At 34.2% G+C, this 26,575-nt stretch overlaps 5 protein-coding genes across 7 annotated transcripts; 3 read left to right on the plus strand and 2 right to left on the minus strand.

The window, feature by feature from the left end:
* Window positions 1-1,085: 1,085 nt before the first annotated feature.
* Window positions 1,086-9,012, minus strand: LOC140834937 (homeobox-leucine zipper protein ATHB-15-like). 2 transcript variants are annotated; one of them, XM_073200148.1, is made up of 18 exons: window positions 8,063-9,012; window positions 7,575-7,734; window positions 7,335-7,444; window positions 6,992-7,082; window positions 6,539-6,634; window positions 6,343-6,456; window positions 6,182-6,265; window positions 5,949-6,104; window positions 5,617-5,691; window positions 5,385-5,491; window positions 5,123-5,300; window positions 4,848-5,036; window positions 4,677-4,757; window positions 4,388-4,522; window positions 3,883-4,208; window positions 3,053-3,158; window positions 2,792-2,941; window positions 1,086-1,439 (listed from the first exon to the last, which is right to left on the minus strand). In XM_073200148.1, exons 1-18 carry the CDS (start codon window positions 8,299-8,301, stop codon window positions 1,293-1,295), a joined length of 2,544 nt encoding a protein of 847 aa, XP_073056249.1. In that variant the 5' UTR covers window positions 8,302-9,012; the 3' UTR covers window positions 1,086-1,292. The 2 variants fall into 2 exon arrangements, with proteins under 2 accessions (XP_073056249.1, XP_073056250.1); XM_073200149.1 differs by having other exon boundaries at window positions 1,087-1,439; window positions 7,335-7,441.
* Window positions 9,013-11,669: 2,657 nt separating this feature from the next.
* Window positions 11,670-13,001, plus strand: LOC140834938 (GATA transcription factor 12-like). Its single transcript, XM_073200150.1, has 2 exons — window positions 11,670-12,125; window positions 12,301-13,001. Exons 1-2 carry the CDS (start codon window positions 11,847-11,849, stop codon window positions 12,916-12,918), a joined length of 897 nt encoding a protein of 298 aa, XP_073056251.1. The 5' UTR covers window positions 11,670-11,846; the 3' UTR covers window positions 12,919-13,001.
* Window positions 13,002-18,371: 5,370 nt separating this feature from the next.
* On the plus strand, window positions 18,372-20,301 carry LOC140833593 (CASP-like protein 3A1). The gene is made up of 3 exons (XM_073197927.1): window positions 18,372-18,776; window positions 19,673-19,808; window positions 19,975-20,301. Exons 1-3 carry the CDS (start codon window positions 18,496-18,498, stop codon window positions 20,188-20,190), a joined length of 633 nt encoding a protein of 210 aa, XP_073054028.1. The 5' UTR covers window positions 18,372-18,495; the 3' UTR covers window positions 20,191-20,301.
* An 829-nt stretch (window positions 20,302-21,130) lies between these two features.
* LOC140834940 (early nodulin-like protein 7) lies at window positions 21,131-22,401 on the plus strand. Its single transcript, XM_073200153.1, has 2 exons — window positions 21,131-21,461; window positions 21,888-22,401. Exons 1-2 carry the CDS (start codon window positions 21,266-21,268, stop codon window positions 22,214-22,216), a joined length of 525 nt encoding a protein of 174 aa, XP_073056254.1. The 5' UTR covers window positions 21,131-21,265; the 3' UTR covers window positions 22,217-22,401.
* A 32-nt stretch (window positions 22,402-22,433) lies between these two features.
* Window positions 22,434-26,251, minus strand: LOC140834939 (proteinaceous RNase P 2-like). Of its 2 annotated transcripts, none has more exons than XM_073200152.1 (7): window positions 25,675-26,251; window positions 24,681-25,073; window positions 24,444-24,545; window positions 24,162-24,334; window positions 23,672-23,792; window positions 23,016-23,079; window positions 22,434-22,856 (listed from the first exon to the last, which is right to left on the minus strand). In XM_073200152.1, exons 1-7 carry the CDS (start codon window positions 26,179-26,181, stop codon window positions 22,846-22,848), a joined length of 1,371 nt encoding a protein of 456 aa, XP_073056253.1. In that variant the 5' UTR covers window positions 26,182-26,251; the 3' UTR covers window positions 22,434-22,845. The 2 variants fall into 2 exon arrangements, with proteins under 2 accessions (XP_073056253.1, XP_073056252.1); XM_073200151.1 differs by having other exon boundaries at window positions 23,016-23,084.
* Between the last annotated feature and the right edge of the window lie 324 nt (window positions 26,252-26,575).

The raw sequence follows: 26,575 nt of genomic DNA on the forward strand, positions 1-26,575 counted from the left end.
GGGGCGCTGCCTCTTAGAGGTGAGAGCACTTGTGGTGCTACTTTGACTAAAATAACCTTTTAAGTTTTATAATTTGACAAAAATTTGTGTGAGAGTCGTATTTTGTGGGACATATATCTTATTTGGATCATCCGTGAAAAATTATTACTTTTTATGCTAAGAGCATTACTTTTTATTGTGAATATCAGTAGGGTTGACCCGTCTCACAGATAAAGATTCGTGAGACCGTCTGACAAAAGACCAACTCTCATAATTTAATTCATATTATAATTTTCACCAGTTTCTTTCATTTTATAAATAAAAATTCTTTCAAGTGAAGTTCAAAATCATTTCACAATGTCATATGAAATAAATCTATTATTTTTAAAAAGTGATTTTATTATTTTAAAAAAAAAATCAAATGAAAATGGAAAATAATAGTGGATCTTATCAAAATCATTTTTCAATTATGCGCGTCCGAATGTTGAGGACATTACAGTGTCCGAATGTATTTTTGTTATTTACACTCTATTTATGAATAAAATTTGATATATATTTTACACATGAAATGGAAAATAGATATCACAAAATGAATTTTAAATATCAAATCTCTTAGTTGAAAATGTAGCTTTTATCGAATAATATTTATAAATCTTGAATTGAAATACCTAATATCGCTTTCGCTTTAGGCTTTAGAGCCGTTGGCACGAGTAACTCAGAAATTTCGTGCCTAAATTAGCTTTTACTTAGCACCGGAGGTTTTGGACTGATTTGACAAATATTCACACTAATATATGTTAAGACTTTCCACCTTCCAGCTCTGAAATGGGATATTAATTGATTTATATATTTTATAAATATAAAATTGTAAAAGTGACAGAAAATTTTGTTCTGAAGGAAAGATTTTTCCAAAACTGAATGGAAACAAATGCAACAGACTTTTTACCCGCTGCTTAGCCTAGCTGTACACCACTTGTGTTAATAACATTAGCATGGCAACGCAAGCCTGTTAAAGTATACTTTGCGATTCATGTATTTAGATTACAAAGGCTTTATTAACCTGGTATGCCAAGTGAACTTTGTAGCTTTTTTGATCAAGTCATATATCTTTATTTACTGATAAAAAGAAGTGTAACCCGAAGTGGATAGGGGTTACAGGCAGAAAACATAATAATAAACCACATCCCAAAAACAACATTAATTAGTTACCACAACTGTCATCAGAAGCATGATCTAACATAGGAGTTTTAGTGCCAGCACAAACGGAGGACAATGGAGTCGTTAGAACTATTTCAGTGATCCAGACAGTAAAATCAAACAAAAGACCAGTTGACGAACATGAAGCAGAGGCAATGGACATTATCATCTTCATTCAAGACCTTCCAAGCCACCGCTCTCTCATAAGATATCGGCCTTCCCATGCTCGATACACAGATGCCACCTTGAAGAGATGCAACACCCTGTTCAATACGGTTGCCAGAGAAAGGAACATCAGCTTCAAAGTTTGCAAGGCCAAATTCAGTCCGAGCACCAAAAATATATAGCTTGCATAGGGGGAAAAAGCACGATGCATTGATAATTCGGGGTTTTATGAGCACAGTCGATCAAAAATGTATTATTCTATCTGACTTCATTGGTGCATCATTATACTAGCTAGCTGCTTAGATCACGTCATTATCTTTAGACTGTGGAGAGAAAAGGGAGCAACAGGCTATCGACACTGTTAAATTTTTCTTAAGATCTGATCGGCACTTGGAAAAAATCATTACATTGGGATGGAAGAAATTAAGCATATCTGAGTTGTGTGCTAGCGTGGTCAAAGTGCACAGGATTCGAAATAAGAATTACTCAACTTAAAAGGTTTATATATCTCAAAACACACAAAATTCACCCACATAACTAAATTCCTGGCATGCTACGAGTTTAATATTTATCATAGAGACCTTCAGGCAGCATTCTTTAAGTATAAGCTTTCGGCAGTTGATCATCAATCAAATGATTCAATTAGACAATGATAACTAACACTAGCTGCGATGAATCTATTCATTACGTAATATGACTTGGAAATTAACTGACAGGAACAGCACAAAACTCTTGCTGTCAAGCCATTGAAACATCGCAAGCGGCTAGAGTTGAGCAAGCGGTCAGAGTTTGGACGGGCAGCTAGAGTTGTTGAGAAACTCAAGCCCGAAGGAACTCATGACGATGAAGACAACTCGAGCTAGAGAGATCGTCAGAGTTGGTGCGGCTCAAAAGCGGCGAGAGTTCACAACGATTCAAGTTAATGGGGCAGCTCAAGTTAACGAATAGTGGTTATGAGTTATAACAGCTAAAAAGCAATTCACGAGAGAATCAAGAAATTCTGGAAGACTTTTTTGGTAAGAAAACAATAGGAGGCAGAGATCTTTTTGGAGAGAATAAGGGTTTTCTTATTCGGGGTTATTTCTTCAGGGGAATTCTCGGGGTATTTGGAGAGAAAACAATAGAGAGAGAGTTTAGGTAGAAGAGGAATCGTGAATTGGGAGTTGTTGGAAATCTGTATTCTGGAATTGTACTGTCAACGAGATGGGATAAACACATACTCTTCTTTCCGTTGACGCAGATCAATTTGATCGAGCCACATAATCTTGTGTCTCGTTACATGTTTTGTCCATGCATGTTAGTGCCCGTGATTTCATATTGAGTACTGTGTAATCTTGGAAAGTTTATCTAAAATTCAACTGTTTGCTTTTCAACATAATCTCTGATAAAGTTCTCATTTGTTCTTTACTCAACACATTAATTTTAGTTCGAGGTATCGAAATTCTCTAACCTGATTCATTATCTGCGGAAACTGGGAGCAAAGATTTTTCCTTCCATGATCATCAAATATCTTTTCCAAAGGTATGTCTTGAAGCGCAACAAATGTCGTCTCAAGCATGTCGAGACCGGCTTGGTTCGAAAAAGTAAAAACCGGCAATGCCTGCAAAAGTTTTGAAGTTCCATGCTTAAATAAGATCAATCAGAACACATGCTATTCTCTTAATATATATTATAAGACGGGATAGAAAAAAGGGCATGTAGAGAAAGTCACCTTCACTGAGCAGCACATAATGGCATCTGAGTAATGCCAAAGATCTTTGAGAACCAAGTTGTGACCTTCACCGCTAAATTTGAGCAGCTCAGTACCCATATAGTTTCTACAAAGATAAGGAAATGAGCAAGTTAAAACTGTTAGAATAAACATATAACATAATTGAATACATACATTTGCTCCGTTAATAGCAATTATAACCGCTTTGGATACAAAAGCCACAACTTAAATAACACTTCAAGTAGGCTGGGCTTTTAAAGCACTTTTCCATTAAAAAAAACAAGTAGTTTTAATTTTTAGCTACAAATATAATAGTAAAAATGGTTTTCTTAAATTATGTTTTATGTAAAATCTAAAACTGAAGGGTAGAATTCCACATTTTCCACTTCTAAAATGTTCTTTTCTACAAGGACTTCAGCGTTCAAATCTCACCTTTGTTTTAAAATGCGCATTGGTTTTTAACAAGAATACTTATGTTGGAGTAAATTCTCCATCTATAAAAAAGCATTCCTTGTGTGGATTGCAATTTCATAATGTTGAAGTTTTCACATTTCTTCATTACTGCACACTTGAAACATTGGAGTTCCTAAGATTTACACCAAAAAGGCTTACTTATGATTATATCTAATGTGTCATTGTTATCACTTAAGCATGAGAGTAGATCCTAAATCCTAAATACTAGTTTATCAAGTGGAAGAGTTTAAGTTAACAGGTCACTCCACCATTTGGAACCGCTAACAGTTAAATTCACATAAAAGTAAAGTTGCTTTGCTCATAAAATTTATACATAAATCTTTAGAAATATGGCATTCAAGCACTATCTAGAAGACCTGTAACTTCGGGCAATCCAAAGAGCAAGAGTATGTGCTTCAGGAGTTCCAAGCGGTGGTCGAAGATCAGCATGAGAACCTAGAGGTGATGGTGAGAGAGCCAATGCAACCCTTTGAACAGATGATATAATGCTACGTAAATACTGTCGGGCCATCGAAGTAACACTATCTTGCATGTGACTTTCGAATGCAAATTCAAATGCAATAGAGACAACAGATCTAGAAGCCCCACTGCTAAGAGCAAGGTCTTTTGAGGGCTTGTTGCCTGCTGCACCAGTCTCAAGAACGGATGCCAGATCCAGGGTGCGATTTGGGCTGGACAACTCCTACTTAGAATTGGAAAGAGTTTATCAAGGATCCATCAAGTGGGAACTTATAACAATACGACTTTTATGATCAAACCATATGACTATTATCAGAATCATTGTGCTTACACTAGGCATTTAGTCCTCTTAGACATATTTCTGCTCGAGAAAAGGGAAAAAAATTGACTGAGAACATTAACCTTTCCAGAATCAAGTGGAATGATACGGAAACCAGAGGGCAGAAGAGGAGCATTGTCAGCAAAAGATGGATCAATAGGGGCAAATATGAGTTCAGAGCACGTGCCAACAGCATTCTCATCTGTCCCGCTACAGAGCTGCCATATTCCAAAATCAAATGCATTGAAAACCTCTTGATCTCAGAAAATAATTGGTAACTTTTTTTTATAATACTCCAAATGTTGAAAGAAAACATGAAAAATACTCTGCACTTTGCTGAGAAATATAACAAACAGGGAAGGAAACGATTACCTGCAAGAGGAACACATCTCTCGGCATCATTGCAACATCGGATGAATAACCAACACCTTCGAGCTTAATTACTTCCAGCAGCTATTACAAAATGGGAAATGTGTGTAAGTCGCAACAGTGTTGCGGAAGGGCAACACCATGTTATACTACCAAGAAATTCAATACACTTGCCTCTTCATGCTCAATGGTTTGAGACAAAGGGAGGATAACATGACCCCCAAAATTACCAACTCGAGGCTGACCTAAATAAGTAAAAGGACCGATTTGGATGGCAGTGGCTGCATAAGCATCAATGTTGTTGTCAGCCCATTCAGATCTGTGCTCTCGTAAAAATCTTAACAGTAAGGCAGGATGCACATTCTGCACGTAGAAAAGGATGGATTGAATGAGATCAGAAATTGAGAAGAAGAAAAAACCAAATAGAAACAAAAATGCGGCGAGAAGACCTCTAAAAGCATAGACGCTTTGGCACATAAGACAGCATCACAAATGGATGTACATCCATTTGAGCCCACCAATTTTTCAGGATTGAAGTTGACAAGAATAGTAACATCATCCACACCATCATTGCCTATAGATGCCCAGCCCTCATCACTGAATCCATTAAGAGCTTCATTGAATCCCCTGTAAATGATTGCACATATTTGATATAAGGAATGACACGTAGTACTAAAGATGAAACTAAAAGGGCGGAAAATGGCAACCAACCTGCTGAGCTGATGGCTAATTGCACGTAGAGCTGGTGGCCGTCTGCCCCAGTTGGTTAAGCTGGCCTGTGAAATATCTTGAGATATATGCCTAAGCTGGCAAAGAGCCTGTATTGGGTGATAAGAAGAGAGCAAAGGCAAAACACATTAAATCGAAAAAAAAATACTCCAGGCAATCTATTTTGTGATTCAAGAGTTATAGAGCATTCAAGAAAATAGCTTGAGTCCCTTACAGCCATCGTGGTCTTTTGAGCAAGCATAATTGAAGATTCATAAAGTGGGCGCAGAACCTCGGGAACACCGGATGCCTAGGCAACAAAAAATATATTAAAAAAAAAAGTATCTGCAGTATAAAACAATTTCTCCGACTATCAGTTCATTAATTGGAACAGTTGGTAAAGTCCCATTATCAATAAATTTAAAAATATATACAGCTTTGTTCCTCACAACATTAGACACTCATTTATACTCATTTCAAAAATAAAATGGAAATTACTTCTAAGAATGCAAAATCACCAAGTCGACCACAAGGCCATACAAAGTTGTAAATGACACACAAAAGTACCTCCAAGTTCATGTGGTCTACAATGTGGATAATTGACCCTCCACCCTCGCAAGGTCTAATAAGGTAACCACTAGGTAACATTTCTGCTCTCACAAAGTTCTGCACAGGTGGCATGCTTGATCCATTCTGAGTATCGCTAAGTGATCTTTCACAGACCTGAAATTGCTCCAAAACCTATAGAAGACTTTGAAAATGAAAAACCACTAATTATGAGATGAAAAAGGGTTGCCTACCACTAGGCTGCCATCATCCAAGACCGAAGTATACCGCAACAACCAAAAATCACGACCTGGCGCCAGAGTCGTTGGCGCATACAGCTATATTTCATGATCCCATTAGTGTATTTACAAATTATAACCAAAAACTTTGTGTGTTAATATTAATATACACCAACCTGCATGTATAAAATTTCTATGGTCCCACCACTCGTAGTAGGCAGCACATTGAGCACATCCACAGTTCGGCAATCGCGAAACCATGAAGGTCGATCCTTCAGCATTTCCACAACCTAAACTAGACTTCGCGATTAATTTCAACCACAAAAACCTGAGAAAAATCACAAGGCTAGAGAAAGAATGAAGGAAACTAACCCTGTTGGGCTCTAGACCAACCAGGCCACAAGCTCTTGCTGCCACGCCAGTGCAACCGTGAGAAATAGAGATGATTCCAATGGAATCCGGACCAGGCTACTCAAAATTTAGGACAATTCAATAGGGGAAAAGGGTAACATAGAGTTCAAATTGGAAAAAATAAAATAAAAAGAAGCAAAAAGTCCACACATTTCTATTATCATGTAAAAAAGGTTTGCCCCCACAATCGCAAGAATCTTGACTGAGGCCATTGTTTTGTAATATTCTTCTATCAAAACTAGAAATTAATCTCACTGATCATACTTAGAAGATCATGAAGAAACATTATATATCTTCTGACATGCACAGATAAATAATCATAAGTGAATATGATCAGTGTCTTACGTATTTTACCCAAGAATTATCAGAATTCGTGCGAACACTTAAATTTAACAAATTGAATATACATGTTACCTTCATTCCAGGCATTTGAACCCACTCAACAGCAGTTCCAGTGGCCTTTGAAATAAACTCTGTTAAAGTCTCTTCTGCAATGGACAAAAGCCTGAAAAATAACCAAACAAAATTCCATAAGCTTCCCCCATACACACAAACCAAATTGATTCACATAGAGGAACAACAAATATGCTCCCCTTACATCAAGAAAATGACCTAACAGCCATAACTCTACCCTGTGGTGGACACCATATGTATTGAAAGGGTGGCAAAAAACATAAACGGCTTTCTCCTTTTTTTTTTTCACATTTGAGTAACTACACTGCTCACTCTTGTTAGTTCTGCTCCTGCATATACTCACCCTGCAGGACTTGTTGCATCCCTTGGTGGATGCTGAGGCGCCAAGTGATGTTGTTGACTACTCGATACCACCGATTCACAGCTGGTGCCTTTCGTCATAAGTACATCCTGCTATGGGAATACAATTAAACCTGATAGTTATCTTCATAAACCTCTTCGAATTCATTCACAATTTTTCACCGAATGAAGCCATGTAATCCATAAATTACAATAGTGAAACCAATAGATACAAGACTCTCACGCTGGGGGTATGTTGGCGAAAATAACTATTTTCATACACCAATTGGGACACTTGTTTCTGCAGCCTATCATTCTCCTCCATCAAGAGCCTATTCATGGCTGTGAGCTTCCTATTCACCGATTGAAGCCTTGAGGACTCTTTCCTTTGCTTATCTCTACATCTGCATTTCAGGAAAACCACATATATAAACTTCCAACCAGTAGAACTCATCACAATTTTAATTAAGTTGTTCATTATTTAATCACAAGGACAGTCGCCATAACACGAAAAATCTTCAAATATAGAGCAACTTCCTTAAGATTGTGATCAATCCTCAATAGAAATCATGGGTTCGAATAGAACAATCGAATGGATCTTGAATCAGAACCACGCATAAAAAAAATCACAAGTGAAAACCAACGGTATCGAAAGCACCAATGATTAAACTCTGAGCTACAAATTTCAATCTAAGAACGCTATGCTAGCAGAATTGATAATCAGAAAACTACCTTCTGTTCTGGAACCAGACCTTGATTTGCTTAGTCTCAATATTGGATAAAATGGGGAATTCTCTAATAAGCTGCTGCCGGCGCATTGAACTCGGCTTTGGACACTCATGATACAACTTCTCCAGGACTTCAACCTGCTCAGGTGTGTAGCGGACATATTTCCCATTGTCTATGCTCCCGGCTGAAGCCGATGACACTGCTCTAGACATCTTGTTACCATCTTTACGAGACATAGCCATCTTTCACGACACAACTTTAACTTAATCCGAGAAACTAGAACAAACAATGCAACACACCCTCTAACCTTTCAAATCTTCAAATCTAATCCCAAAAGTTCAAAACTTCGGGGCTATTATATATATAAAAAAAAAACGCCTTCTTGAAAATAAAATAGACTTTAAATAAAAGAAAAATATCTGAACAACTGAAAAACCAGTGAGCTGAATCTACTACAAATCAATAACCACGGCACAGCAACAACAGGAAAAACCTCAACGCCCAACCTATAAATTCACCCAAAATTTTTACATCATTTTTGTTTCCATCAAATATGCCTCCAATCCCGCCAAATTTTCTTCACTAATAACAGACAATTTAGCACCCATCGAAGAAATTCATCCAAGATCTGAGCTTTGAGCCTCACAGTTTGGATCCAAACAAAGGGAACTAACCACAGATAACATCTCCGTCTCCCTTCTCCCAATAATATTTTTCCCACTTTCTCAAAAATCAAAAGCTTTAGTTCACCCCAAGAAATACGACACATGCATTTATACGACTACACATCAAGAAATATGTGTGTATACATCACACATATACTTACATGCATAAAACCTGATGAAAATGGACCTTGGGTGATGTAAATATAATCTGGAAAAGTTGTTGCCTGTTGGTAAAGAGATTGAGGAAAAGGGAAAATATATTATGGCCCTTTGTGTTCGGACCACGAATCGTCATGCTGGTCCGGTGGTCCCTATTTTCACTGGCCTGCTTATTTTTCCTTGGAAACTATTCAGTTTTAGAAAAGACAATTATATATATTCCTGTTACAAATAGTTTATTAAACTTTGATCCCCGATGGGAACAAAATACTTCTGATATGAAAATAGTGAAATTTTGAGGGGAATGAGTCGAATGACGTAGAACGACAAGGGAATCAAGATTTGTAGGGGATAGCATTTGCGCAGGACTTCATCATGAGACTCTTGCATGCGCCTCCTCGTTTCTATTTACTATGACTTATTTTTACAAAAAAATATTATCGCTTTTCCAACATTTAATATTATTTCGTGTATCCTATTTTAAGTACATTTTTGTTCAGAAAAAAATTATAGCTCTTCTAACATTTAATATTTCGTACGTGTATCCTATTTTAAGTACATTTTTGTTCAGAAAATTGTTTTTACTTTATATAAACCCTAAAAAGATATATTAAAAAACATTGATATTCAAGATGATAAAGCATATTTAGAAAATACACGATACGATCGGATGAGCGAAAAGTAAACTCGGAATTCCAAAATATATAATTATAGTTGTAGAATTTGAGTAATAGTAAAATGAATAAAACATTAACATGCAAAGTTTTTAATTAATATTATTTTCAAAAATAGTTCAAATAAATAAATAAATATAACTAAAATTATTATTTTTTTAATATGAACATAAAATTTTGAAATAATTATTATAAAAAAAATAAAAATGGTTAAACGACCTTCAAGAATGCCCCAGTTTGTGAATAATACGCACCAATCACGAATTTGATTTCTTATCAATATTTTATTATACTAGTATGTTACATATTATTTGTTCATTATTTGTTCATTATGTTTTAATTGACTAACTTGATTTACGAGATATTATATTAATCCAAATTTTGAACTTGTGTTTACTGAAAAACAACAACTATAAATTTTCTTATAATTTTTATCTTATACATATATATATATATATATATATATATATATATATTTACTTGGGCATGATTACAGTTATTGGGTGCACGACATCAGCATTGACTCATAGAGTCTCGCTTCGAAGTTCGCCAAGGCAGTCTTCGCTGTCCTGTGGTTTTGTCAACTTGAATTCCAGATTTAGAGCATTAAAGTTGAAGGATTTGGAGCAATGAAATCAACTCAGTTATAAAATTTATATTTATTTGAAAAGATATATCTAATGTAAGAGATAATTTTTAATATAAAAATTCATATGAGACGGTCTTACTACAGATATTCCATCTGAGTCACATATGAGCAACAAATTATTTTTTTATTATAAATATGAGTTGAATTGATTCGTTTCATGAATAAAGACAGTCGGACGATGGTTTTTTAATCGAGAAGAGGTTGTTACTGAGAATTTGGGAAACTACATCAAAACCACCAAGGAGAATTTATGGTTTTTTAATTAATGTATTTACGAGAATGTAATGATAACAAATATTTATTGTGGAACACAATCTACTCTCCCACCTCACCTGCTTTCCCATCACATCAGCATTTGATTTTTTAGCTGGAAATGTGAAACTCATTAAATTCAAAATGATTACTTCAAATCTTGAAAATCTTCATTTTAAAATCTTATAGCAATTAATCTCCACTTCTACATTTACTAAAAGCAATATTTGGTTGTTTTCTTGTTTTTTTTTTTAAAGTAAACCTAAATTGCTAGAATCTAACATGCTAGAAAAATATTTGGGAATTATTAATGATATTTATCCTTAAAAAATGATTACTCAGTCATTAGGGTGTGTTTGGTTGAGTGGATTAAATAAAGATAGATTAATAGTCAAATATTTATCGTTAAAATTTTAAGTTGTTTTAATAATCAATTTGACCCGGTTTAAGATCTAATTTTATGGATAACTATTTGATTAATAAAATTGGATCTTAAATCGGATCAAAATGATTATTAAAACATCTTAAAATTGTAACGATAAATATTTGACTATTAATCTATTCTTATTTAATCCACTCAACCAAACACACCATAACTGTACTAATAATGATTTCCAACTAACTTATTATCTTGAGAAACTTTAATCCCGAAAGTTCAATCTCACAATAAACATCAATTTTGTTCTTCTTCTCCCTTGCAAAACAATGGGGAAGGAAATTTTCAGATAGGGTATTGTCATATTGTTGATTTGTTATAACGTTACATTCAGAACAAAACCTCCACCGGGCCTTTATCTGACTGCTTCAGTCTGTATTCTTATTTGTGACGGACCGACCAGCCCATTTTGTTATATTAATGGGCTAGTTGAATGGAATCCCAGGCCCACGATTTTAATATCAGCCCTACCCCTACTCTCCTCCAGTTTAAAGACTTTTTTTTGTCGGTGCCCATAAGATGATTATCACCATGTGCCGATAACGCTGTGTGTGTATATATATAAAGACAAAAACTTGTGTGAGATGGTTTCATTGGTCGTATTTGTGATACGGATCTCTTATTTGGGTTATTCATGATATGATATTACTTTTTATACTAAAAATATTACTTTTTATTATGAATATGGGTAGGATTGACCCATCTTATAGATTAAAATTCGTGAGACGATATGACATGAGACTCCCCTTTGTTTAATATGATACGTAGATACGAACATGCTTGCGCATGGGGGAATGTGATTTTAGAAGATAATTTGCGGCACTTACGTTACATTTCTACCTCTCATTTGAGCCAGCCCTTTATTCCGAACCTTTACACACCACCTTTTTTCATCCACTTCAAAAAGAGGAGAAATTAAAAGCAGCCAATTTTGAAAAATCCCATTCGTATCATGGGGCATTTTTTCAAAGGTTACACAGAATTTCCTTCGGCGAAAACTGTCACTAAGTTCAACTATGATAATGGCGTTAATTTCAGGGTGGATCATGATGATATGCTGGATTTTCCAAAGGAGAAGGAAACCATGACCAACGCGTTTGCCGACGTCAGTTTGACGGTCAATTCCGGTAACACCTCCAACATTACCGCGGTTGACAGCTGTAACTCTTCGCTTTCCGGCGGCGTTAGATTTAATGAGTCTCAGTTCTCTGAAAATGAACTATGTGTACCAGTAAGTGCACAGTCTCTATTCGTTTTGCTGCATTTTCACTTTCATTTTCAATTTTGCCGACACTAAGTTCAATAGTTTTAGACCGTGCGTAGTGTGATTGAAGTCTTCTGAGTATGAAAATGAAATTACCCAGTAAGTACATCTGATTCCGTATCATTAATCTTGCTCAACACAGTATGAGGATTTAGCCGAGCTGGAATGGCTTTCGAATTTCGTGGAGGAATCATACTCAACCGACGATCTCCACCTGTTCATCCCTATCGCCGCCGTCGCCGAGAAAACCTCCCCCTCCGACGGTTCTTCCTCCGCCAATTCCACTCACAACTCGCCTCCAATTTTCCCCACCGACGTCATAATCCCCGCCAAAGCACGCAGCAAACGCTCGCGAGCCGTCCCCTGCGGCTGGTCCGCCCGCCTCCTCAATCTCTCGCCGCATTCAAGTCCCAAAACGGCGCCGTTGAGGAGAAGGGAACTCACTGGCAAAAAATGCCTCCACTGCGCGTCGGAGAAGACCCCGCAGTGGAGAACAGGCCCATTGGGCCCAAAAACTTTGTGTAATGCATGTGGAGTCAGATTCAAGTCTGGTCGCCTCGTACCCGAATATCGACCCGCCGCCAGCCCGACCTTTCTTTCCTCCAAGCATTCGAATTCGCACCGGAAAGTTTTGGAGCTCCGAAGGCAAATACAGCTTCAGCACCAGCAATCGGTAGACAACCTATCCGACGGTTGTGATGATTGGTTGATTTGTCATCGTAATAGAGTCGACGGCCCAGATACAGGGCACTTGATCTAAGCGCATGGGAACACGAAGGAATCTCTAATTGTGTTCTATTTAATTAATTTAACACTAATAATATTATATTGGTAATATTTACATTTTATTTTGTAGTATCTATGTATCGAAAAATATGTGTCAAATTTATATACAGATAAATTACAAAAAAAAAAAAAAAGTTTAAATATCAAACTCTATAACATTGATATTATAGTAAATTCGTGTATATAATTTTCTAGATTGATATATTGTATAATATCGTGTTATTCTATCCGGAAGTCGCAAAACCATCGAAGGATGGATGTTGCGAAGGTGGTGCGGTGTGTCTATTTCCTTGGATTTTGGGAATATGCACGTGCTCTCGCCAGGGACAGATCCAGAAATATGAGTCAATGGATGTTTGAACTAAATATGATAAGTTATATATTATTAAAAAAATTATATTATATTTTTCGACGAAATTGTGTCCCACAAGATTTTAATACATAAAATTTATCAATAATAGAATTTACATCTATATATTTAGTTAAATCTCGTTCAATATAGAATAAGCAATTATATATTTATGTGTTGTGCCATCAATTAATTACACACACCAACAAGCAATAAAAAACCGTGGTGAAAAAAACCGAAACAAAGAAGAAAAATAGTTACGATCCGAGTCTCGAGACTACTCATGCATTTAGGCATAGTTTGGTACATAGGATAAGGGAAGGATTGCTAAATAATCTTCCTTATCTTAAGTTTGGTACATTTTTAAAAAGCTCATGATAATATCATGGGCCCTTGATAAATAATTTTTTTGAAGAATAAAATATCCTTTCTATTAGGTATGATAGTTTTAATTTAAGGATAAAATACATTACAAATGACTTAATTACCCTCAATTTATAAATGATTTTTATAAATCTATGCTAATAGGTTGAATTAAAATCAAATAAATATTTTATGTATTTTTATATATAATATAAAATGATAATTATATAAATTGATTTTTATAAATCTCAATAAAATTATTATTATCACCCGATTAACCTTAAAAATTGATATTTGACTTGACTCACAAAATCAAAGGCTCGATTATCATATTATATAATATATAAAATTAAGTAAAAATAAATAAATCATGCAAGCACTATCGACGCATGAACAAATAAAAAATATGAGGTCAAGCAACAACTTTGAAATTATAAAATTTATTATGATAAGGTTAATTTTGTCATTACAATCTAATATATAAATTTAATCACTCTTATTAAAATCATACCAAACATTAAATATAATATCTTACATTTTATTTATCTTTAACTTATCCTTATATTATATATCACATGTTTATCCTATTATGTATACCAAACTATGCCTCATGGACTCAAATATATCGTATGCTGTACCACGTGAATACGCGATTAGAATTAAATGCTTCAAACATTTGAGAATGATGAAAATATAATTCTTTAATTTCTTTTTTTTTTTGGTTCGAATGATTGTTTGGAATTAATTCTCAAGACATGATATTTTTAATATAAACCACCGAACCTGTCAATCACACAAAATTTTATCACAATAGACTAAGGAAAACTAGATGGTATAAAAAAAATTAATGTCAATATTATATTATAGTTTATTTAACTCATATACATATCTATATTATATTATTAAGAATATCTACAACAGGGACAAAAATGATGTCCTTGGTCTTTTCTTTGCTCTTCCAATTTTGCCCTTGTGATATCAATATTATACTTTTGGTTTTTTTTTTTAATTTCAACAAACATTTTTATTTTTATATTTTTTAAATTACAACAATTCAAATAGTACTTTAGTCCCTCGATAATTTGTCAATTTTACTTTAGTCTCTCAATAATTATAAAAAAAACTGTACATACACACACCCACGTGTGCAAAGTAGCTAGTATATTTTAAACATACATCTCTCTGTTGCGCACTCCAACATCCCTTGATAGCCAACATATATAACTCCCACTGGTTAGGATATGACATTGAACAAACACAATGAATGTGCATAATTCCAAGTGCATTGCATGTGCCCTCGTGGATTGGGGAAGAGGAGAGCACATGCAGTTATTTGATGTGCATGCACCATGTTTTCTTTTATTATTATTATTATTATTATTATTATTATTATTCAAGTGTATGTACGTGTTTGATGTATATGGTAGACTGTACCCCATGCCTGTCCAGCTAGGTCATTTGCTTGTCACCGCTCAATTGGATGATTATTTCAAATTAACTTCAAACCCATTTTACATGTTTATATAGTATATTTCATGGTAATAAATATGTATTTTAAAAGTGTATTTTTAAAAAATGTACTGCCTATTTAGTGTATGTAGGTGTAATGTATATAGTGTCGGTACTGATGTTATGTTCGACACTTGAATATCCGAATGTCGCATCTGGGCCTTTATGAGTTGGATATGGCCAAAGTCGGACCTTTATGGTCATTACTCACTATCTGCTAATGACCCACTAGTCTTGTCTGGGCTCGGCCCAAGTAAACCAACTTCAATTTTTGGTTAAATTTGGAATGCCTGCACAATGCAATAATTCATATCTGCTATATTTGTACATATGTTCATATCTATGATATGTTTAATTTAATTGATTCTTTTGTGATTTTCAAATAGAATACGTGATTTGGATACATAAATGGAATTTTTATCGAGTTAAGGAACATTATTAACATCTGAAAAATAAATGTCTTAGATAAAAATGATATCTTCGTTTTCTATGAAAATTAATCAAATTTTACATTGGTCGAAAACCATAATGTTTTTTTTGTTTACCAATAATATATATAAAAGCAGCGCTCGACTACGTGTGGTTATACCAAAATTATTAATTAATTATATATATGAATATGAGCTCACTCTGATCGGTGCAAATTAAGTGGATGTGTAAGAACAAAGCCTCGCAGGTCCGAATAAGGTCAGTGTGATCACGGGACACCATGATCACATGTGTTAACAAAGTTGTTGTTTGAGCTGAATATTTTACTAATGGGTAGAAATTCTCTGCTAATATTTTTTTCGGACGAGTTTATTATAAAAATTTTGTTTAATGTGATTTACTTGATTAACGTAATTTACCTATTATTGTGTTAGCTTGAAAGTACACTCAATGCACAAAAAAAAAAAAAAAAACAGTGACAGATCCAACATAAAAAAAAAAATCAGAATCGAAAAATAAAGATTGATAACACATGGTTCATTAAAATATTATATGGAAAGAAATTGAGTTGCAAAACGTACGATATTAATTTTTCAAAAATATTTCATGTTTTATATATTTAATATATATATATATATATATATATATATATATATATATATATATATATATAATAATAATCTCATGTAATATCTATATATATATAAAAGAAGAGTTTTTGCCAAAAATAGTAATTTCCCGCCAAAATATCATTTCTATAAAAGGAAATATTTATTATGTATTTTTTGACATACGTGTACTACAATAAATGACCACTTCAATTATTGTTTGCATTGATTACATCAATTCATTTAATTCAATTTTGAAATTAATTAATTTTTATATTAATTCAAATGTAATTTATATATTATATATATATCTAAAAATAAATTTGGTTGAGTGTTAAAAGTTATCACTACAACAAGATTTTTCAATTAACACTAATTTACCATTTAATAATCATAATTTTTTTTATCTCAAATGCATATTATTTCGAAATTATCTTAATTTGAAAAAATTAATGCATTGTAGTTTTCTTCCAAAACCTTATGTATATTGTATATCTCAAATTTTATTCTTAAAAATTCAAATAAAAGAGTACAAGAAAATTAAAAGAGATAGATTCAAAAGAGTTTCAAATGGACATTAAATTACTCTCAATATACATATATATTACCCTCAATAATCAGAAATGATTGACACCCAATGCATGCAATTCGATATTTCCATAATTTTAAAGAGCTAATGTATGGTATAATTCTGTTAAAAACATCCAATGTATAATTTTTGTCCTTTGAGATATCTAATTTGAATTTTAAATTATAAATAATGCAATATTGCATATAATATTATAAATCGATTTTATTCTATTTATCTTATTAAATTTATCTACTTCAAAATTGAATTCTGAAATGAATCATCTTTTCAGCACCATTTATGATTTGAATCCTCCAAGATGTAATGTTCGTGTAAATTTATATTTGTTCGTTGTTATGAACTACCTACACATAGAAACAACGAGACATTAAGTTTGAAATTTGTCTTTCATGATCGAGGAGTGTAAAATATTATTCTTCTATTTGTATAAGATTTTAATTATTATGTATTACTAATGTGATAATTTTCTTCTATATTACAAATTTCACGGATACATGATATTGTAAAATGTCCCGTAATGGAAATGATAAAATCAATTCTAAAGAAAGTACGCATCTTATTAGAAGACACATCATAAATTTTATTTACATTGTTTTGGAATACACATAGTCAATTTAATAAAATAACTTTCCTGATTTATACATAATTTACTTATGATCACATATTTCAATTTTCTTTCGGAATAATAGGATGTTGTGTATGTTATGCAGATATTTTGTAGATAAAATAACAACCCATTTGGATAAAGATATTGATGAAACAATTATTGTTATCATTCAAATGTGTAAAACACGTGTCATGTCACAAAATTGTTTGTGAATGTGGATTTAGACAAAATTACTGAATTTTTTAAAAAATATTTCTCATTAATTTTATTGAATGTGATTAAATTTTTTTTATCGCGTTAATAAATAATAATATAGCTTCTCGAAAATTAAAGAATTAAATATGTATTAAGGTTGGTGGTTGACATCAATACACTAACACGATAAGCATTATGTCATTGTCTTAGGCTAACATAATCTAAAATTTTGATATATGATAGTGATTATTAGCCAAAAACATTAATCGACATGCGTTGTATTTAAGAAAGTTTTTTAAAATAAGTGAAAAATAGTTTTTATTTTTAATTTTTATAATTATATTATTTTTTTCAATTTAAATATCAATTTATTTCTCACTAATTTTTAATAATATCATCTCGTGCATCGCACGGGTTAAATACTAGTATACTATATTATCAAGTTTGAAACCTTTAAAATAACTAATTTTTATTGTAATGTTATGTTTTAATAAGTATATATATTAATAAAATATTAAAACTTTAATGTAATTACATGTATCTTAACGGATATAGTTTTTGTTTTTTAAACATCAAATTATAGCTTCAATTTCTACTATAATCTATTTTTTTTCCTTTTTTTTCTATTTATTTTTTAATACGTATGTCAAAATTACATGTTAATATTTTAATATTTTTTATAATTATATTTGATTTTTATTTAAATATAAATTAAATGAATTATAAAAAAATACTGTAAAACAGTATTAAATTTGGTAAGACAAATATTTGCCACGTGTCCCTCCCTATGTTTAAAGCCAAACTCTAGCCGGAAATGCACCAGTACCATAACCCTTCCTTCACACACCACTGGTCATTTTGCGTTCAAACCCAAAGATAGGAAAAATATAAGGCTAGAGATTATGACAAACGGGTCGAAAAATGGGCCGGATCTGGTAATTCAGCTGCCGGAAACCAAGGCGGTGGCGGAGGGTGGGCCGCGGGTCCCAGAAAAGAACGGCGGACCGAAGGGGGCTGGGTACCGGACAGCTGACGTCATGCATGTCTTGATCCGATTGGTCTGTATCTTCACTAGCGTGACAGCCATGTCAGTGATGATTACAGCGAAGCAGGCTTCCACCATTTCGCTTTATGGCTTCGGCATCCCTGTGAACTCCAAGTGGTCTTTCTCCGACTCCTTCGAGTAAGTTTCGCTTTCAATATATATTTATTTCCTTTGGCATGAAACAATCGAGAAATACTTTTAAAAATACAATACTTTATATAATTTTTTATCTGAAATTTGCCATTAACATAATACAAGGGAGAGATTCAACGTTGCATAGTTGGTTCATGTTTTCCAATAATTTTATCATTTTCTTTTTTGTATTTATTATATAACGAGCCAGATATATTTTATAAGAGTAATCTATATGTTTTACTCTGTTATTACTTTAATTTGGACAAATATTTCACTATCACGGCTCTTTTTATAAATTTGCTTTATTATGGCCTTAGAAATTCTAGTTTAATAATTTATTGTTGTTCTGAAACAGTAATTTGTAGTTGATATTTTGAGCACTGGGCGATCGGTTCATGCATGGCACTTTCAAATCGAAATAAATACACAATTGCATGTGGCAATATTAAAATATTGGCTTCTTAATACTACTTTTTGAATGATATATATATTATTCGGCCATTATTTCAATGAGGCAATTTGGTATTGTCCTTACGCATAAATTTGTATGAACTCAAACGGGTTGAATGTATAATGGAGACAAAATCTGAAAAGGGCCCTCTTTATTAGCGCCATGCACCAGAGTGTATAAAAACAAGAACCCGTGAACCACTTTTGTCTTCTGAGGCGATTATTTATTTCTTGAAATTCAAAATTATCCACCTTCAAAATAAATAGCCACAAAAAGGACGGGAACATACATAATTCTAGGTCTTGAATTTATTGAAGTTAAAGTTAAAATCCTTGAAAAATATGGTGAAATGTATTTGATGTGAAATGGAAAAACATGCAACAAGAAATGGGTGAATTAAAAAGAGTGGTTGAGTAATGTAAATTTTGTGTTGATAAATAATAATCAGGTATCTGGTCGGAGTATGTGGGGCAGTTGCAATTCATTCATTGCTCCAATCGGGCATAAAATTGTGGAGAATGTTGAGCAAGTCTCCCATCATTCCTTCTAGGAATCATGCATGGCTCATTTTTGCTGGAGATCAGGTAGTCTATCAATTTGAAACACAAGTTTCATTGATTCTTAGGCTCACGGGCTCGATAATTATTTTTACATTTTTTTAAATTTATATGAATTTGAAGAATTTTTTTTTTTTGTGCTGTAATTTCCACCGAATGGGGAAAGTAACAACGTACGTACATATCCCCGCAGATATTTGCATATGCTATGATGAGCGCTGGATCAGCTGCATCAGGCGTGACGAACCTGAACCGAACAGGGATCCGCCATTCGGCCCTTCCGAATTTCTGCAAACCCTTGCATCATTTCTGTGATCGTGTTGCTGTGGCCATAGCCTTAACCTTTTTAAGCTGTTTCTTGCTGGCTGTTTCTGTTGTTCTTGATGTTGCATGGCTATCCAAGTGCTGATCATTCAATTTTCATTTCTTTTTTTAGTTTAATCTCTCCTAGTTTCGTACGTGTTTTTTCGAACTTTATTGTGGATTCAGAACTTGCAAGTGATCTATTAATCCATTATGTTTAATTAGTAGTTTATGTTATTGTGCGATATGACTAATTCAATTAAGTAAATTAAATCTTGCTAGAAATATCAAATATAATATTATATTAATGTGTTAACACAAGTCGACGATGGTTGTGATCTCTTATGAATTTTTTTATATACATTAAATTCATGTGATTATAGCCTCTAATGTTTTCAAAGATTTGTGTATAAAATTTGTGATTATAATGAGTTTAAATATGATTAACTTATGTCTATTTTTGTACAAAAAGGATTTATATTCGAAATGTGTTTGGTAATCAATTTTAAAAGTAAAATTAAACGTAGTTTATAAAATTTTTATTATAGTTAGAATATATATTAAAAATAATGTGGAATGAGCACGTTAGTTTTGGTTTTTGGGAAATTATAAATAAAACAAAGTAAATAGCTATTTAAAGAATGAATTTCCTCTTGGTAAAAAATTGTGTGAGACGGTCTCACGGATCGTATTTTGTAAGACGAATATTTTATTTGGGTCATCCATGAAAAAACATTATTTTTTAAGTTAAGAGTATTATTTTTATTGTGAATATTGGTAGGGTTGATCCGTCTAACAGTTAAAGATTCGTAAGACCATCTCACAAAAGACTTACTCACTTTCTACGTGAGAATTCAAAAACCGTGAATATGGAAAATTTGGCATATAACCTCATGCAGATTTTAATTTTTTAAATATGACTTATAATTTTAAACATATTTTTATGGTTGGTGATATGGGCTTTGCTTAGTCCAATCCAATCTGTAGCCCAATCGAAAAATGACTCGATCCAGACATCTAACTTCCTTCAACCGCCACAATCAACCACTCCTCCGGCGGTTACTCTGGAATTTTCAAAAATCCCTCCTGCCTTTCCTCGCCACTATTCTATACAATCAAAATTCCGCTTCTCTTTAACTATCTTCTTAACTTCTAAACAAAGAATTCAGATACAATATAGTATGATGAAGCCCCACAAAATGGAAACTTTCTTCGCTGTTTTGATAGTTCTGTATGTCATCGGTTCTGCTCCTGCCACAGCAGCTGAGGAGTTCAAAGTGGGCGAAGATGAGGGTTGGCGGCAGCCTGCCGCCAATGAAACTGAGATGTACTCCAGATGGGCTGCAACTAAGAGATTCCACGTCGGAGATTCACTGCGTAAGTTGACATCTCATGCATGATTTCATATTCGTGATTATGTCTCTGAAAAGTGAATAATAATGTATGATACAGGGTAATCCATGAATTTTTTGTGGAGCACGAGACAACATTCAATAAAAAATTTATGCTCTAAATTTTGCCTTTTGACCGTGTGATCTTTCTCGCATACCCGAATATTTGCGTTGAAAAAGTTTAGAAAGCCGTAGCTTCCATGTGTGAGTAAATAATTAATGCATGGTTTCATTTAATTGTTTCTTCTGCTACCACCATTGTGTATGTCTGTATGATATTAAAAAATTTGAAACATGAATACAGGTACGCATGAAGGGGAGAGATTGTATCATATGGGATGGATACATGAACATATATTTGCATGCATTTAAATAATTACAGAAAATGTTTCATTTCATTTCTTGAATACAGGTTTTGAGTACAAGAGCGATACCGTCCAGATAGTGGACAAGTGGGGATACTATCACTGCAACTCAACTCGTCCAATTTCGGTCTTCAATGATGGCCACACCTTGATCAATCTGGATCGATCTGGCCCACTTTACATTGTGAGCGCCGACCCGGATCACTGCAAAAGTGGGCAAAGAATGATCGTGGAAGTGATATCGGTGAACCCGAGATCTCCTAGGTATATGGATGCTTCTCCAGCACCATCGCGATATTCGAGCGCAGGACCATTCTCTTTCGTGACAGAAGTCGTTTTCTTCTTTGCTGTTTTTGTCGTGGTTTCTGTCACTTGAAAGTTTGAAGGATAAGTGCTGCTTTTAGGTTAATAATTTAAGGTTCTTATGTCTGTTTCGTTTCCAGCCTTGTGGGTGTTTACCTTTTATTCTTATCATTGTATGTTTCCTTTGGGAAAAATTCATTCCCGTCGTGTGTAGGATTTTATAACGGTTTATTGTGGAATTTTAATTTGTAGTATTTCATTTTGTGGGAAAATTCTTGGGTGGCTTTGGATGGGACCAAATTTGAAACGATTTATGGCATAAATGAAGCCCAATTATGGGAACCCTTTTTAAAATTAACTTAGAGACAACTGCCAAAAAAAATTAGGTACAAATGAAGCTGAAAATCTCAGGCGGCACACTGCTCAAATTTTCAATCGATTTGTTGAGTGGAGAGTCTGCGTCATAGCCACCTTCCACTATAAACTAAAGAAGCTTTTCCCATCACTTCAAACTTTGATCGATCAGAATCAATTCCATTCTCAAGACTCTAAAAAATGTCACCGCCGTCGCAACTGTTGTTCGAAACATGATTGTTGTGGGAAACTTTTTCAGCTTCATTGGAACCTGGCCGTGTCACGCAGAGCCAAGTTCTGCAACGCTCATCACCTGCTACTTCTGCTGAGGGCACGTGCCATGATCCCTTAACAGATTCCTGGAATAGATAAAAAAAATTTTAGGACGAAATTGAAATGGAGGTCCATATTAAGCTCAAGCCATTAGTTTATATTGTTCGAAGTATGAAAAAATGATGAAAACTGAAATCAAATAAAGATTTTAAGGAGCAAAAATAAACGGGTTCAGATAATAATACCTGGATAACGAGAGAATATAATGGTGGCATCAAAAGCTTCGGATTGCCTTTCATGAAAGTATATCTGACCTACAAAACAATATGCTTGTTTAGTTCAGTCAAATGAGAAGCATCATTATAAAAAAACGGAAAACTTGGCTCTCGTCTGCCTTGGATGTTCAACATCATCGAGAAATTATCACACTACCTTTCTGGCTCTAATCCACCCGACCCCTGACAAAACACATGTTATGTCGAGTGGTTGAAAAGGTCCTAATCATCATCTTACCTTAATGGAAGGGAATGAATAAGAGGAAATAAAATGCACAAATATCCTCGTTGAGCTAATGTAGTTTTTCAGGCTACTGAACTACATCAATGCTTCACCTTTTACATATGAAGTCCACCAATGTTGTTTAAATTACTGCTAAATAATTTGCTTCTATACCAGTCACAACATCGTATAACAAAAAAATCCATTATGGTTGTTAGTGGTATTTTAATAAATGATTGCAAGATTTCACTTCCATCCATATCCACATAAAGTTTTATGTTGCATCCTATTGCATTCAGTTTTTGTCAGTGGGATCCAACTCATAGTTTTTATGATGAAAGAACTTGTAACTAATGTAACATAAACTACTAAGTTTATCGAGGAACATAATAGATAAACCAACCTGATGTCTTTCTTTCCATCTGAAGAAAAAGTTGCTACCAAGGAGTGCAAAAATGTGATCTCTCATTTCATCATTTGTAAGTAAGAAACACTTCAGTTTCACAGTGGCGTAAAGCCAATACCTGAATTACATAACCATATGTGAAAAATTACAACAGGATGCACAGGAGAATCGATACTTCATTAAAGATGAGCAACTATGATTGTACGCTTTAGGGAATTAGAACTTCTTCTCGAACCATCAAAAAGCAAGTAAATGCAAGTATGAGCAAGATTAAGGAAAAAACGGTACCAACTTTCCCCACAGTTAATAAGAAAAGAAAGGAATTTTGTCGAAGGAGGCAATTTAATATGTTTCCATTACTTTCTCTGTTGATGAAGCGAACAAAGGTTGCCATTTTAGAGTCATCAAACACAAAACTGGAAGTTACTTTTCATCTGAGAAGGGAAATCCCCAGATGTATAATCTTTTCACAGAACTATAAGTTTACCAATCATCATTAGATCCATATGGTGTTCCATAGAGAATGCCTTTGTCGATCCACTCCTCAATCAGCTCTCTTTTAGAAGCATCCTCAAGCAGAGATCTCACACGCTTTTTATGCAAAACAACCAGGGGCCACTTCTTGCTGCTGTTGTGCACTTCTTGGACAACAGCATCAAGCTGCTCTATTGAAATTTGGGAAGGTAGCAAAATGAGCCATGGATTTTTACTCAATTTAATACAGGGAAAAAAAGTAAAAACAACAAACAACAACACCAAAATACACAACCTGTTCAATGCTAAACCCCCCCTCTGCAAAGTTCTGCTGGTACAATCCAATATTTGCCCCATCAATCACGGTCTCATAGTCAGAATGCTTTTCCAGCCAATCCTTTACAATGTTGAAATGATTTTTTACTACCAGTTTCCATAATTGATTCGTAGTTTCCATAATTGATTCGTGATAAAGGAAAAAAATAGAAGATTCGATCATCATTTACTGAAAGAAATAAAGAATATTTAAGACCTGAAATTCTTTAAAATTTGATTGGGCTTCTCTTTCCATAGCGAAAGAAGCAATTGATTGCTCAAACTTCTCAGTCTCTGCTCTATCAATATCAACACAGACTAACTGCTCATCACAGGCAGAACACTTTCCATCCGAGGCTATATTCGATCTTTGTACAATCCAAACACCCTCTCCTAGCCAGCCAAGTCCATGCCACCCACCTCCATTCCTTAAAAGGGCTTCTTTCAACTGATTCTCACTCAAACTAATTGAACCCATCTCAGTTGCATGATTCTCTCGAAACCAATTCTCTATGAGTTCCATAGCCGGCTGGTTAACCCCTCTTAGTGCCACTCTTAGCTTATGCAAGTACTCATAAACCTTTTCCAACCTGCTTGCCTCCATGCTAACCTTCAGAAATATGAATCAGACTGTCAATCCTACAAAACATGGATAAAAAATTTCCCACCAATAATGAGGAACTCGCTAAACTCAAGGTTAAGACAACTTGGGGTGAAAATGCCAGGGATTTCAACTATCATCTTATTAAAATAAACTTCAATCAACCAAGATTATGTCCTATAATTTTCCAATAGTTAAAACTAGACTTCAGAATTGACATATACTACTGCGTCAACTCAAATGGAAGGAAAAAAATATTATAGGATTAATTAAATGAACATATTGAAAGATTTCTCTGACGTTCAATTTTAAAAGGTGTTTTCCTAAAATCTATATAAAATTTTCAATTGAAATTACATGTATGGGGCAGGACAGTCGCTCAAATTTCAAGTGTAACTTTTCAAATATAGCAGGTGAATCTTTTCAAATTTTCCAAGATGTCTAAAGTCTTCCTTGACTACCAGGCAGGGTTGCTAGTTGCTACTGCTCACAAATGATAATAGCACAACAATTCACAGTCACTAAGTGAAATAGGCACAAAAAATGATCATTAAACCTTATCCTCACAATCGTGGAAACAAAGTCCCGTTCTTGAAGAAAAAGCTCTCACCTTTAGCAATGCCACAAGTTCGGGTTCCTCCAATTGAAGCCCCACAGCTTGCACGTGCTCCTCCACTTCATACGCCTTATCCGCCATTCCACCATCACAAAAACAAATCAACGCCGGCGAAAAAGTCCTGAGCTTAGGCGCAACACCATGATCCTTCACTCTCTTCGCTAACTCAAACGCGTAATCCCCATCGCCTTTAGCTGCCGCCAGCCTGGATACAGCCGTGATCGTGGCCTCGTTCGGCTTCAAGTTTCCATTGTTCTGGTGGAATAGCTTGAATCCGAATTCAATAGCGGGTTTCCGAGTTTCCGGGTCAGACACAGAGTTGGAGCAGATGTACAGGAGGGAATTGAGGTTGTTTAAGGAGAGGGTTGGGGCGTCTGAGGATTCATAAAGGGAGATGGCCTCGAAGAGGTTTTTGGTTCTGGAGCAGTGGTCGAGGGTGGCGCGAAACTGTGCTTCCGGTGTCAGTTTCTGCTTCTTCCACCGCCGGTTCATGGCGGTCATTTGTGGGCGAGGCGACGGGATGCGGCGGCTGAGACAAGCAGTAGCAGCCCTCACTATCCAAAGTGTTTGGTTAATTTGACTCTTCTCTATTTAATTATTTAAGGGGCCGAAGTTTGAAATCCCGGCCCATTAGATTTATTGTTTTTAATGGACCGCGGTTTGACAAACGCGGCCCTGAGATTTATAATAACTTTTTTAAACTAAATTTTGATAAATATTATTATTTTTAATTTTTGTTAAAATATTATTATTAATTTATACACAATGAATAAAGAAAAATACTAATATTGAAATCACGGAAAAAACAAATATGAAATAAATTAATATATTTTTCATTGTTAAAAATATTAAGAATAACGATATTAACAAAATCTTTTAACCATAATAAAATAAT

This window comes from Primulina eburnea, chromosome 6 (genome assembly GCF_022965805.1).
Source record: "Primulina eburnea isolate SZY01 chromosome 6, ASM2296580v1, whole genome shotgun sequence".
In the NCBI taxonomy this organism is placed as follows: Eukaryota; Viridiplantae; Streptophyta; class Magnoliopsida; order Lamiales; family Gesneriaceae; genus Primulina; species Primulina eburnea.